Raw genomic sequence first — 12,309 nt, 5'->3', positions numbered from 1 at the left:
CAGCAGAACAGGCAGGGCACCTCCTTGCTGCCCCCAAGGAGCAGCTGCCCTGCTGCTGTCCCCCAATTTGAGCTGGGCTGAGGGGCTTGAGGCACTCGTTGGAAGCAGGCGAGTCCCGCCAGGCAGTGGAGGAGGCTGTTCTGCAAGCTGGTGGGGTAGCTCAGTGATGGTGGCTCCTGGTCCCAAAGGCGCTCTCAGGCTGGCTGTCTCATGCTGTGTTATGTTGAGAAAGAGGTGGAGTCAGGTGCTGTGGGGTGCCCCAGATCAGAGGCTGAGATGGTGCTGGTGCTCTGGGGCCACAGGCTGAGGAGGGATGAGATGCCTGAGCCCTCGGGGCAGGGCAGGGCTGCATGCCAGTGTGAAGCATCCTGCCCAAAACAGGGCTTGCTGTGAGGACAGGGACAGGGCTGTTGTCGCTGGCTGGGACAGGATGCAGTAGTGAGCTGTTCAAGGAGGTTCGGACCAAGGCAACATGTGGGGGCACAGGGCTGCGTGGGCGGTTGCCTTTGACATGCTGGCAGAGGTGCGAAGCAGTGCCCACACCGGGGATTAGGCAGTATGAGCCTTACGGCCAGGTGTTTGGGGTCTTGTGCTGCAGTGTCCACTAGCAGTGGTGCGGGTTGCTGTCCTTGCCATCCCCTCTCACACCCAGGCGAGTGGCAGGAGGGCAGTAGTGGTGGCATTGGTGTTAGGCTGGCTGTAAGCTTGCTATGTGTCAGGCTGCTTGTTTGACTGTGGTGAGGGACCACATGCCAGCCTGCAAGACCCGGCTGGACCCCCCTGTTATCCCAGCAGCAGGATGGAGGGAGCGTGGGGAGGAGTGAGGTTTTGGCTTGAGGATGAGGTCAGGAGTACCCAGGCTGGGGGGAGCTGGAGGAAGGAAAAGGCAGGATGAGGGCAGACCTGCTGGCCCCAGTGCCAGGTGTGGGGAGCAGTGGTGGCCAGGCTGGGTGCTTGGGCTGTCGGGTACAGGGTGAGGGTGGGCTGTGTTTGGGAGCCAGGATGCGGCAGGGAGAGGAGCAGGCTGGCTAATGCTCTGGTAACCATGTACTGTGGCGCTGCTGTACTTGCTGCTTTGCACCATCTCTGCTCTGGAAAGAGAATAAATTTGTATTTATACTGAGACCCGGATCAGTGCTCTGGCCTCTTCTGTCTGTGCACCTCGGCTAAGTCAAGGCAGCTCCTGGCCCTCTGCTATCCTGGCACCGCTCCTGTAGGGCTGCTGTGACATGGATGTCCCTGTGCCCTCTGTCACCCTGGCTGAGGGTGACATCCACACCATTCGAGGCAGAGCAGAAGCTGTGAGCAGAGCCCTGGGCTCCCCAGACACAGGTGCGTCCCCCAACCACCATCTTCTTTCGTCTTCTTCCAGCAAGGTCTGCTCAGAGCCACACAGCAGCCTGAGGGCTGGGACAGGGGCTGTGTGGGGACAGTCCCTCTTCCTTGCCTGGGAACTTCTGCTGTAGGAAACCCTTCAGCCCCAGGAAGGATGTAGGCAGCAGTGGGATGCTGGGCAGGCAGTCCTCTCCCTCCATGCTTTTTCCCTGGAGCCCCATTAGGTCTCCAGTGCCCAGAGGTGTCCGTGTGCCGCTGCCCCAAGTGCTGCCCATGTTCCCCGTGTCTCCATGGCACAGTGAGGGGCTCAGTTGAGGACTAGCCTAGGGCAAGGCTGGGGCGTCTCAGGCCCTCCCTGCCACACAGGGTGCAGCCCAGCCCTGGCTGACAATGAAGCCTGCCCAGAACTGATAGCTGTAGGGCTGGACCTGCTCTCAGTCCAACCTGGAGGGGCTGACGCTGCTGGGCAAAGGCCTGACATGGTAGTACTGCAGGGGAGTATGGGGACAGCTTTCACACATAAGGGATTCAGGAGCTTAAATGGGGGTGAAATGCAGCCTCTTTAACTCCCCCTCTCAAGAGTAGAGCAAAATGCCCCATCCCTGCGCTGCAGGCTCCAGGGCAAGGCAGGAGGTGCAGATTGTGATCAGGGAAGCCAGTCACGTCCAGGAACAAATCCAGCACATGGTGCCAAGGAAAAGCTTTTATTTCTCAGCCAGCAAAGCTCAGCAGGGCCCAGCTGAAAGGCGCTGGAGCCGATGTGTCGGGGCAGTGAGGCAGCAGGCGCTGCTGCACAGCGGGGCCGGTGGTCCCGGTGGCAGCAGGGTGAGGACAGCATTGTTCCCATGTCACTGCAGGGCCAGTCCCCAGCCCTGGAGCTCCCTCTCAGCATACAGCAGCCCCACTGTCTGTGCTGTGCCTCCTTGTCAGTGATCCGGCAGCCCTTCTGCCATCCAGGGGTAACCGGCCCTGCTCAGGGCTGGCCATGCCCCAGGGTCGTGGCCCCAAGCTCTCTGCTCTCGTTGCACTGCCCTGGGGGTGCATCACCCCCTTCCCGGGCTGCTATGGGGCAGGGGGGTACTTCTGCCCCTCTGCCCAGCTCCTCGTCTGCCCCCAAGTGCCCAGCCTGGAGCACTGCCCCAGGGGTGAAGCTGTCTGGGGGGATGTTGCCTTCTCCAGCATTTCCTTGGCCGCTGCCTGCTCGCTGCTCCCTGCAGCTCCCCTCTTCCAGCGCCTCTCTGGGTGTTTTGTCCTCCAGGTCTGGGGGCCCCTCGGCTGGCCCCAGCCCCTTGCTGGGGGGCCTTGGCTCTGGAGCTCTGCCTGGCTCAGCCAAGGCCACACTCCCTGTCCCAGCTCCCTCTGCCCCACTGGCTCCCTGCTCCAGCCCCTGCCTGAGTCCTGCTGCCTCTGTCCCCCCTGCTGCCCCACATTGCCCTAGAGCCAGCTTTTCCATCTCTGCTGCTGAGCTCTCTTCCTTTTCGTCCTCCTCTACCTTTTCCTCCTCCTCCTTCTCCCCCTCTTCTTTCTCCTTCTCCACCTCCTCCCCCTCCTCTTCTTCTTCCTCCTCCCCCTCCTCTTCTTTCTCATCTTCCTCCTCTCCCTCCTCTTTTTTCTCATCTTCCTCCTCTGCCCCCCAGCTCTCTGGCTCTGGCCCACAGAAGCCTAGGTTTGCTTCTTCCCCCAGTCCCATTCCATCCCTTGCTTCCACCTCCACCCCTGCAGGCTGCCCCTGGGCTGCTTCTCCTCTGGGCACTGCTCCTTCACACCCAGCCCCAGGGGTCCCTTGTTCTGCTTGGTCAGCCCCTGGTTGTTCTGCTTCTTTGGTCCCTGCACCCTGCTCCCCCTGCCCAGGGGTCTCCAGGACCTCAGCCTCACCCTGGGATGCCTCTTCCTGCAGCATCGCCCTGTCACCCACCTCCCTGCTCTCCTGCTCCTCACTGGCCCGTGGCCCCTGAGGCGGCTGGAAGAGCCCCTGGTAGCGCTTTCGATCCTCCACATGCTTCTTCCTCATCCTCTCCCCCAGTTGCTTCAGCTCCTTCTTCACAGCAGCTGCCATGGAGGGGTCAAGGTGAGCCACCCGCTGGAAGTCCTCCCGCGCCTCTCGCTCATTCCATACAGCAGCGTGGGCCTTCGCCCGCTTGAAATAGGCCTTGGCGTTTTCTGCCAGGAGAGGAGAGCCCCCAGCAGGGGTCCTGAAGCTCAGGGCCACCAGCCACAGGAGCTGGAGACCCTGGGAACCCAGGGGACACAGAGCACAGGTACCATCATAGGCAGGAGAACATGGAGTGGACACACTTGTAGGTAGGGGTACCATCATGGGCAGGGGGACCTGGGCCATGCACGTACCACTGTGGACACCAGGGGACATGGGGTGCAGGGATCATCACGGGCAAGGGGAACCATGGTGGGCAGGGGGAACCATGGTGGGCAGGGGATCTGGATGGTGTTGGACAACATCATGGGCAGGGGGACCTAGAGGACATGGGGTGCAGGTGCCATCATGGGCAGGGGAAACCAGGGACATGGGCACTGTCATGGGCAGGGGGACCTGGGACACAGGTTCTGCAGTGGACGTGAGGATCCAAATGATATAGGTACCATCACAGGCAGAGGGATGTGGGCTGAGCATTGTCATGGATGGGGGATCCAGAGGACACAGTCCCTGGGGGCTGTGGGCACAGCAGGGGGGTAGGATGCAGGGCATGGGTACCGTTGTGTTTCTGGAGGAGCTCTGTTGTGTGCTCCAGCACCTCATAGTACTCGCCCAGCTCCAGCTGGCACTGGCAGTAGTTGAGCACCAGTGGCGTGACCAGGCTCTCCAGCTTCAGCCATCCATCCTCCCATGGCTTCTCCTGCCCCAGAGAGCCATTTAGTTCACAGCTGTGGCTGTCCCCTCCCGGGCACCCAGGGCCCACAGGGTAGTGCTTTGCTGAGGAAACCCAGGCAGGGATGACAGGAGGTGGCTGTGTCCTGCTCACCTTGGCCTGGAGGTTCCTCAGGCAGATGACAGCCTCCTGGTACTTCGCCGCTGCCTGCCCAAACTCCTTGCAGAGGACAAGGCGGTTGCCCTCGCTGTGCAGCACGGGCACCGCTGCCAGCTTCTCCTCCTTGCTCATAGCCCAGGTGTCTCGCTTGTATGCCGAGGGCTCCTCCACCTGTACGGGCAGTGGGAGCTGAGCTGCCTGCCCTGGCTGTCCCCGCGCTGGCAGCCATCCCCACCATCCCCCTTACCCGGAACAACTCCATGATGAAGATGAGGGGCTGCGGTGTCCGCTGCAGCTCGTCCAGGTCATCATAGCCTGTGCTGTGGTAGTCAAACATGTTGCCCATGCCACAGCGGTGCTTCTGCCCTTCCAGGGGGTCCCGGCCCTCTGCGATCCTCCGCATGCCCCTGGAGACCAGGGCGTACATGCCTGTGTGCTGCAAGGAGGGGGAGCACCCCGCTCAGCTGCATGGGGCCAGCCTGCACCCCCTTCCTCTGGGGCAGCCCCCCTGGTGCCATGGCTAAGTGACACCTGTGTCCCCTGTGCTTGCACCAGACAAGGCTGGAGCATCTCTGGGGTGCATGGTCCTGTGCCCTGGCTCTGCAGAAAGGAGGGGAGTGGGCGCCCATGGGCCCCTCACTCACGATGGCGTCGCACCAGAACTCGGCCACCTCCCCGGCTCTCATGGAGCTGAGCAGCGTCTCCCAGATCTCCAGCTTGAACATCTTGCCCACGATGATCTCCATGGGGATGCCAGCTTCCCGGCTGTCGTCAATCACTGTCCGCTCAAAGTCATCCTTCAGTGTCTGGAAGTGGAAGGTGATCTGCCCCGGAGAAAGCTCAGTGTTGAGCCAGGGCAGGCACTGCAGTGAAAGCCCTCCGTCCCCTCGCCAGCCCTGAATCCCTCTGCCATAGGGCCAGGACGCGGGGCTAAGCCTGCTCTTGTTGAGGTGCTGATATGATTGGCAGCTCTCCATCTGCAGCAGGAGACTGTACTTCCTACCCACTTGTCTTAGACAGCAAGCAGATGGTGGAGTAACTTAATGCCCATATCTTGCTGCTCTCTTTGGAGCCCTCTTTATAACCCAGTAGAGAGTGCTCCCACAGCATGCACCAGGACCTGGCGGAACCCACACTGATCTACCCATACCCATAGGCTGGGGAATCTCTGAAACCCCCAAAAGCTCCCCATTGGCACCCCTCACTCCTGTTTGACACGCATCAGGAGAGGCGGATTTCCAGCAACCCATCGTGGCCACTGAGCTCTGATGGCCCCAGGATAGAAGAAGGAGGCAGGTAACAACACCAATGCAAGGTGAAGGCAGCAGGCAATGTCAGCTGTCACTGTGAGGGCAATGTGGCTGCCTGTGCCCAAAACAGCCCTTCCTGTACCCCCCTTGCAAGGGATCTCCTGGAGATGGGATCTCCCCATACCGCAGACCTGGAGCTTAGCTTGTGAGCACGGAATTTAACCATAATGGACAGGGCTAGTGGTGTTGGATCCACTCCCCTCTTCTACGGCTTTGGGGTAACAACCAAGACGACTTACCTTGCTCCCATCCTGCAACTTTGGCAGCTCCCCTTGGCCTCCATGCAGAATCTTCTTTTTGACCCCTTCCACATTCAGCAGGTAGGTTTCCTCCATGGCTGCTCCTGCTGGCCCCCAGGAGCAGGTCACAGGCACATGCACACGGGTGTGCTCTGACCCTTCCCGAGCTCCGCGTCTTCCTCAGGGTATCTCCCTTTCTTGACTATCTGGACACGCATGTCATCCCCCGGGGCTTCTGCTGGCCTTTCGCTTTCCGTACTGCAGGCAGAGCTTGGAAGCCTTCTCCCCTTCCCCTGCCCTTCAGGTTGCGAGAGGGGCGTCCCACCGTGGCACACCCTCGGTGAAGCCCGCAGTGCCCTCCGTTGTGCTCTGGAACTGCCTTTCTAATCCTCTTCCCACACTGCCAGGTTAATCTGGGATTTGCCTGCCTAGTCTGTGAAGAATTAAAGAAACTCCCTGATCAGGAGGGCCTCGTTCCTCCCACAGAGCGACAGCTCACAGGGTCCCCTTTGCACGCAGTCTCCCTTTGACCCAGCCACACAAGGAGCATTTCAGCAAAGGAGCCCAACAATGCTGGTGCGAGCACCAGCCAGGGGCTGTGTGTGGTCAGGCACAAGCTGGCAAAAGGCAGTGCTAGTCTGTGCTCCAGAGACCACGGAGAAACAGACCAGCGTTGGAAACGGTACTTTATTGAGCCTGGTTTGCAGACACAAGCATTCTCCAAACACAAGAACAAGCTCCCACCAGGCCACAGCCCATCAAGTCCAAGACTCAGTAAGATGCAGAAAGCTGCACCGCACTGTCCCAGGGAGAACTAAACCCCTCTGGGAGGATGGTGCTGAATATTTACAGTAAATCCAGTGTTTTGGCTGCTCTCACAGGCATAGTTCAATTCTTTAGCTCCACTCAGCCAAGCCCAGCAGAATGTATGCGAGAGCAGCTCTGGGCATGGGGCCTCTAGCACTGCCCAGCAGCACATCTGGCAACAGAAGTGTGGGACTAGAGCAAAAACTTCAGCATGGCAGATGAACTTCCAGCTCTGCTCACAGGTGCAAAAATCAAGGCCCGCTCCTCACTTCTCCATGAGGGATTCCAGCTGCTCCTGCAGGGATGTCATCTGGGAAGAGAGAGTGAAGCATTACAGTAAAGCATGGCTGGGACTCCTGGCAGCTCCAGCCCAAGCACTTCCATGTTTCTGCGGATCTTCCACCTACGCCAGTGGCTGCTTTGCTTGTACGTTGCAGGGAGCCGTGCCTGGGCACCTCTGGGGCAGAACTCAGCACTGCCCACAAGATGAAGCCACACAACAGGTACCTGGGGAGTGGGAACCTCCTGCCTTGATATCTGGTTGAAACTCAGCAGAGCTGCCCAGGAAGGAAATCTGCCAAGACCCTACAGCTACTCCCTTTCTTGTACATGGGTGCTAGTGGGTTTCTGTGTCATGTTTTACCCCAGGCAGCAATCCTAGCAGCTTTGGACTGCTGACTAGACATGTTTTGGCTCACTGCTCCTCCAGAAGGAAGGCTGCAATCAACCCCATTTCCTATACCTCCTTGTGTCTTAGGAAGCCCCACACAAGTACAGATGAGGTACAACCACACCTGACCTGTAACACTAGAGTTCAAAGCAGCTGGTGTGGTACAAGATCAGGAAACTTTGTCAGAGGCCAAGCCTAGAACCGTGTAGTGCCCCAGTCCTTCCCACTCCACTGTGGGAGTTTCCTCACCTGCTGCTTCTCTCGCTCTTCCTGCTGCTTGAACTCATCCAGCACAGCCTGGAGACGGGTCTGCAGAGACAAACATGCCAGACCACAGTTACCAACGTGTTCTCAACTGAACGGGTGCTGGCACATGTCAAATGGTGCAGCAAGTCCCAGGCTGCACTGACAACCAGCCCCCTTATCTCCTGCAGTTTCATGGATTGTTTTGCCTCCATGGGGAAATGCTGGAGTGTGTATGGTCACACCATAATCATTTTTAACCCAGCAGGCAAAGGCCCCTGGCTTTTCCAGGGCAGCAGCTGAATCAGTTTGCTGGATCTAATGGCAAGCCAGTGTTAAGCAGAAGACTTGAAGAGAGAGAGTGCTCTCACCTTGAGGGCTAGGTTCTCCACTTTCATGATGAGATCTTCCTGGCGCTTCCTCCTGTCCTGAGTCTCCTGGAGTTTACTTTTCAGGTTGTCAATCTGTTTCTGGATCCCCATGACTGGAAGAGCAAGTTCAGACCCAGAGCAGCAGCAGAGCTGGGCAGCGCAGCCTGCCTAGCACCCCAGCGATTCTGCTGCGCTCTGCCACCTACTCACCTATTTGGTTGGACCCCTCGTTCTCCTGTTGCTGCCCATCGGACTCATTCAGCTTGTCCTGCAGCTGCCTCTCCAAGTCCTCCTCAGTGTCCATGATGTTCAGGTCTTCGTCGTCATGATGATCCCTCTCATCTTCATCTTCGCTGCTGCTGCTGATGTCATTAAATATCTCCCGCAGTTCATCATGTTCTAGGGGTGTGCAAAAGGGAAGAGGAAAAACACAGCTGATGACCTTCCAGCACTCTTTGCCTGCCAGGGACCACGTCAGTACAGGGTGCCTGTCTCAATGTCCTCTCTCCTTCACTCTGGTTAGGGCTTACCCCAGAGAGAATGGGCCCAACTGATTACTTAGTGGCTAGAAAGAAAACAACAGCCTTCCCCACTGCACCTGAGGAGCCATGGCCTTGCTTATGTCCCGACATCCCTGGGGAGGAGATGTCCAGGCCGGTGAGCGAACCATGGTTGTCTACTTCTTTTGTTTCATCTTCAGCAATGACTTCCCAGCCTGATAGCAGGAACAGACGAGTCAAGGGAAAAAGAGGAATGTGAAAGATGCAGTATGATGAAAGAATGCTAAAAACTGCAGGAGATCACCGCCCCTCCAACAAGTCTGGCCTTGCCGCTATGGATATCCAGGACGAACCACCCCAGCCCCTTTTTGATGACTTCTCCTCTGCTGTTACTTAAGTTCCTGCTCAGTACAATAGTACAGTCTGCAAGGAAGGTCACCATGAAGAAACAATGAGCTTTGAACAAGGCAAAGATGAAGCTCCAAAACTTCAGTGCCTCTTGTGTGCTTACGTCCCCAGCCTCTCACACTCACACAAAGCTGAACTTGTCTCCCCTTTCCACAACCCCCAGGTCACACATAGTGTCCTGTCCCCCACTTGAGCTTTTTTTCTCCTAAAAGGATACGGACACTGACAGCTTCAGCATCTGTGCTCAGGAGACGCTTCACCTCTTTTTCCACATCAGGAGACTCAATATACTGGGTCAGAGAGGGGAAAGAGAACAGAGACACTGTTAAATGCCTCGTGCAGGCTGCTGGTGCTGGTCAACTCCAACCCTCCACCTCTGAACAGAGACCTATTTCAAGCCTTTCTTCTCTTATGCTTTCTGCTCAGCCTTTGCTCAAGTTCACCCTAAAAGTAATTTATGCACCTCCAGAAAGCAATCCATCTTTTTTGTACAGAGCTCCTTGGTGGGTTGTATACTCTCATTTTTCTACTTATACTACTTATGAAATAAGACTTTCTGTGTGTATGCAGAAAGTCCTTGAGTTTCCTGATGGATGGTCAACTCAACTCCTTCCCATCTCACTCAAAAGAAGGTTTCATTTTTCACTTCTAAATTAGCCAGGAATCTTAATGCAGTGACATCAAGTCTCTCCTGTGAGCTATAAGAATGTCTCAAGTAATTTGTTTCTCAAATGTCATGCAAAATAACACTCCATCCTGTTCTCAGAAACTGCAAAGCAGAGAAGAACAAGTCTTCCCAGCCTCACAGTGCTGCATCTCCCCAACACCTTGCCTGGCTTGTGCATATGCACAGAGTCAGTCTCTGAGCTCCATCTGTTGTCACTCCCCCAGCTGACATGACAGTTATTCTATTTGTAGTGTTGCTTGCTGGGGAAGTGAACAGGCTATGCATAGACAGATTTCAGCTGAGAAAGCAGGAATGAGCGAAGCCTCATTTCCATGCAAGTCTTCCTTTCTTCTCTATGAGCAGGAAGAGATGCGCTATGGCAAGGCAGCCACAGGAATGGAGTCCAGCAGTTCTCTGCACAGAGGATTTTCCCCTCAGGAGCATCTTGGAAAACATGGAGGAAGCACCCAAGGAAGTGTTTAAATCTACTACCCTCCCTTCACCCTCATCTCGTGCAAGGAAACATGTGAAGCAATGTTAAGAAATTACATGTTTTCTGGACTAATAGACAGTTACAGCTCTAATGCCTCTGCCTTCCTATCCCTTGGTTATTGCACCTGCATCTGTGTGAGAAGCAACTCACCTTCTTCTTAGCCGTCTTCCGGAAACGTCTCTTCCGTACATTTTTCAAGGGAAGAGTGACTGTGACAGAGGAAACAGATTGCATGTGTCAGACAGATGGCCTAATGGGAGAGCTGCATGCCAAAAGGGAGAAGATCCCTTCAGGAACAGAGACAGCACTGAAAACGGAGCAGCAGCACAGCTGGGACACGGCAGTGGTGAGTGCCCTGCACAGCTGTAGGGACACTGGGGTGGTGGGATGGAGGGGTTTGGCACAGCCTCTACTCACTGCCATGGTTCCAGATGAATTTCTTTTCTCTGTCCTTGTCTTTCTTCTTGTTTGCCTTGGGGTCAGTGCTCACACTTTGCTCTTCCAAAGGCGGGTAGAGATCACCATCCACAGTGCAAACGAGCATCTGGAATCCCCGTATAAACACAAAGGGTGCTTATTGTAACGCAAGGACAAAAGGATGTGAAAGCTTTTCTGGAAGATGAACAGTGACTTCCCACTGCATATTGTGAGCCAAAGGGATTCATGGGCGTGGGGTATGAGAAACACAATGTTTCACACCCAGCTCAGTTCATATCTAAACACAGCAGCAGTTAAGCTGTTACAAGGACAATCACATTTCATGCTTCAGAAATGAGATTTCTAAACACCAAGCGGAGTGGGGAATTTTAAACTGCTAATATTGTGAGAATACAAAAATTGGCCATGTTATACTGGGTGTCCAGCTCCCAAAGTGTACAAGGGTTTTCCTGGAGAGGGGAGCAAGGAGTTAAGCTGTTGGGGCAGGCAAGGAGGATAGCCCATACCTGGCAAATATCCGCTGTCTTATAGAAGGTTTTCTTGTCAATGGTTTTTAAGCTCTCAATGATGCAGGGCAGATCCACCAGCTTGGCTGCCAGTGGCACCCGGTCTACGCGGACAATCCCATGGCGCCCATCCGCTGCGGAAAGCCACAGGACAGGTTAGTGCTGTTGCTAAACAGCTAAACTGAGCAATACATTCCTGGGCAGCAGAAATTTCATGGGAAAACACATGCAAGTTGCACAGCTTCACTTGCGGACAGTCAGAGGAGTTTTAAGATGTCCTGATACTGCTCACTCACCATGTAGCTCAATGGTGAGCCTGTCCTTCAAGTTGACATTCCCGGACTGTACTGCTCGCCGCACAGTGGAGGCATATTCCTGGGAAGGTTGGACAGACTTACGTCAGGACTGAGTGTGCTTCCTCCGAGAATCATCAAAGGCTTCTGTCCAACCTACCCAGCTTTAAACACCCCTGCCATCCCAATGCAGAAAAACAACTGCAAGAACCGCAATGAAAATTGCGCCCTCCTCCCAATACCACGCGTTAACCCTGTGGCTCTGTTACTCCCAGTGCCCTTCACACCCCCCGACATGATACAGCTGTGACAGTGGCGTGAGGCCCCCGACAGATACCCTACCAGAGGACCACAGCTCTGGGGGAAGTTACAGCTCCCCTCACCAAGCTCTTGTGGTCTCCGCAGGGGACAGTCTCAGCTTTAAGCATCTAACAAAAAGCATCAGGTACACTGACAGCCATAGCAACTGAAGACCCAGCACTTGCTAAAATTTCCTCCCTAGTTGTCTTCCAAGCCTCCTGCTCTGTGTCACAGGAGCACCTCTCAAGAGGAGGCTGTGGAAAAACTGTTCAAATTCGTGGGAATGGGCTACCCAAGGCCAAAAGCATCCCACCCCTTCCATGTCCCTTGCCAGGTCCGCAGATTTCCCACTGACTTCACCCGCGTTGCTAATCCCTCTCCCAGCCCCCGTGCCCGCCAAGCAAACTGGACTGAGCTGCGTGTTAAACGTGATGGTGGCCACTTCAGCTGTACCAGACCGAACGGTCTCTTACCGGCGGCAGCCGCAGCACGAACTGGCTCTCCAGCTCATGCGGAGCATCGTCCTTGCTCTTACTCATCCTTTCTTTTCAGCTTGGAGAACAAGATACAATCACCTCGTCGCCAAGAAGGCTCCCACAAGGCAACCCCAGCCCAGCACCCCGAGGGCCAGGCTCTCACCCACGGGCGTCCCGCACAGGGGCGGCGGCGGGGGGAGCTGGGGCCTTTCCGGGGCCCGGGGCTGCGCTGCTGTCGGGATGACACCCCCGGCAGAGCCTGTCCGGCG

General features: G+C 56.1%; 2 protein-coding genes across 2 annotated transcripts; both read right to left on the bottom strand.

The window, feature by feature from the left end:
- Positions 1–1,769: 1,769 nt before the first annotated feature.
- On the bottom strand, positions 1,770–5,964 carry LOC103904802 (aryl-hydrocarbon-interacting protein-like 1). The gene is made up of 7 exons (XM_009286317.1): positions 5,869–5,964; positions 4,964–5,143; positions 4,567–4,755; positions 4,314–4,490; positions 4,046–4,187; positions 3,251–3,495; positions 1,770–1,823 (listed from the first exon to the last, which is right to left on the bottom strand). Exons 1-7 carry the CDS (start codon positions 5,962–5,964, stop codon positions 1,770–1,772), a joined length of 1,083 nt encoding a protein of 360 aa, XP_009284592.1.
- A 572-nt stretch (positions 5,965–6,536) lies between these two features.
- Positions 6,537–12,303, bottom strand: TAF7L (TATA-box binding protein associated factor 7 like). Its single transcript, XM_009286295.2, has 11 exons — positions 12,038–12,303; positions 11,268–11,346; positions 10,972–11,105; positions 10,445–10,571; positions 10,178–10,236; positions 9,085–9,157; positions 8,558–8,674; positions 8,170–8,358; positions 7,960–8,072; positions 7,595–7,654; positions 6,537–6,985 (listed from the first exon to the last, which is right to left on the bottom strand). Exons 1-11 carry the CDS (start codon positions 12,101–12,103, stop codon positions 6,941–6,943), a joined length of 1,062 nt encoding a protein of 353 aa, XP_009284570.1. The 5' UTR covers positions 12,104–12,303; the 3' UTR covers positions 6,537–6,940.
- Between the last annotated feature and the right edge of the window lie 6 nt (positions 12,304–12,309).

The sequence above is a fragment of the Aptenodytes forsteri genome, unplaced genomic scaffold (assembly GCF_000699145.1).
Source record: "Aptenodytes forsteri isolate BGI_AS27 unplaced genomic scaffold, ASM69914v1 Scaffold888, whole genome shotgun sequence".
In the NCBI taxonomy this organism is placed as follows: Eukaryota; Metazoa; Chordata; class Aves; order Sphenisciformes; family Spheniscidae; genus Aptenodytes; species Aptenodytes forsteri.
This window is presented reverse-complemented; position numbering and strand designations above follow the sequence as displayed.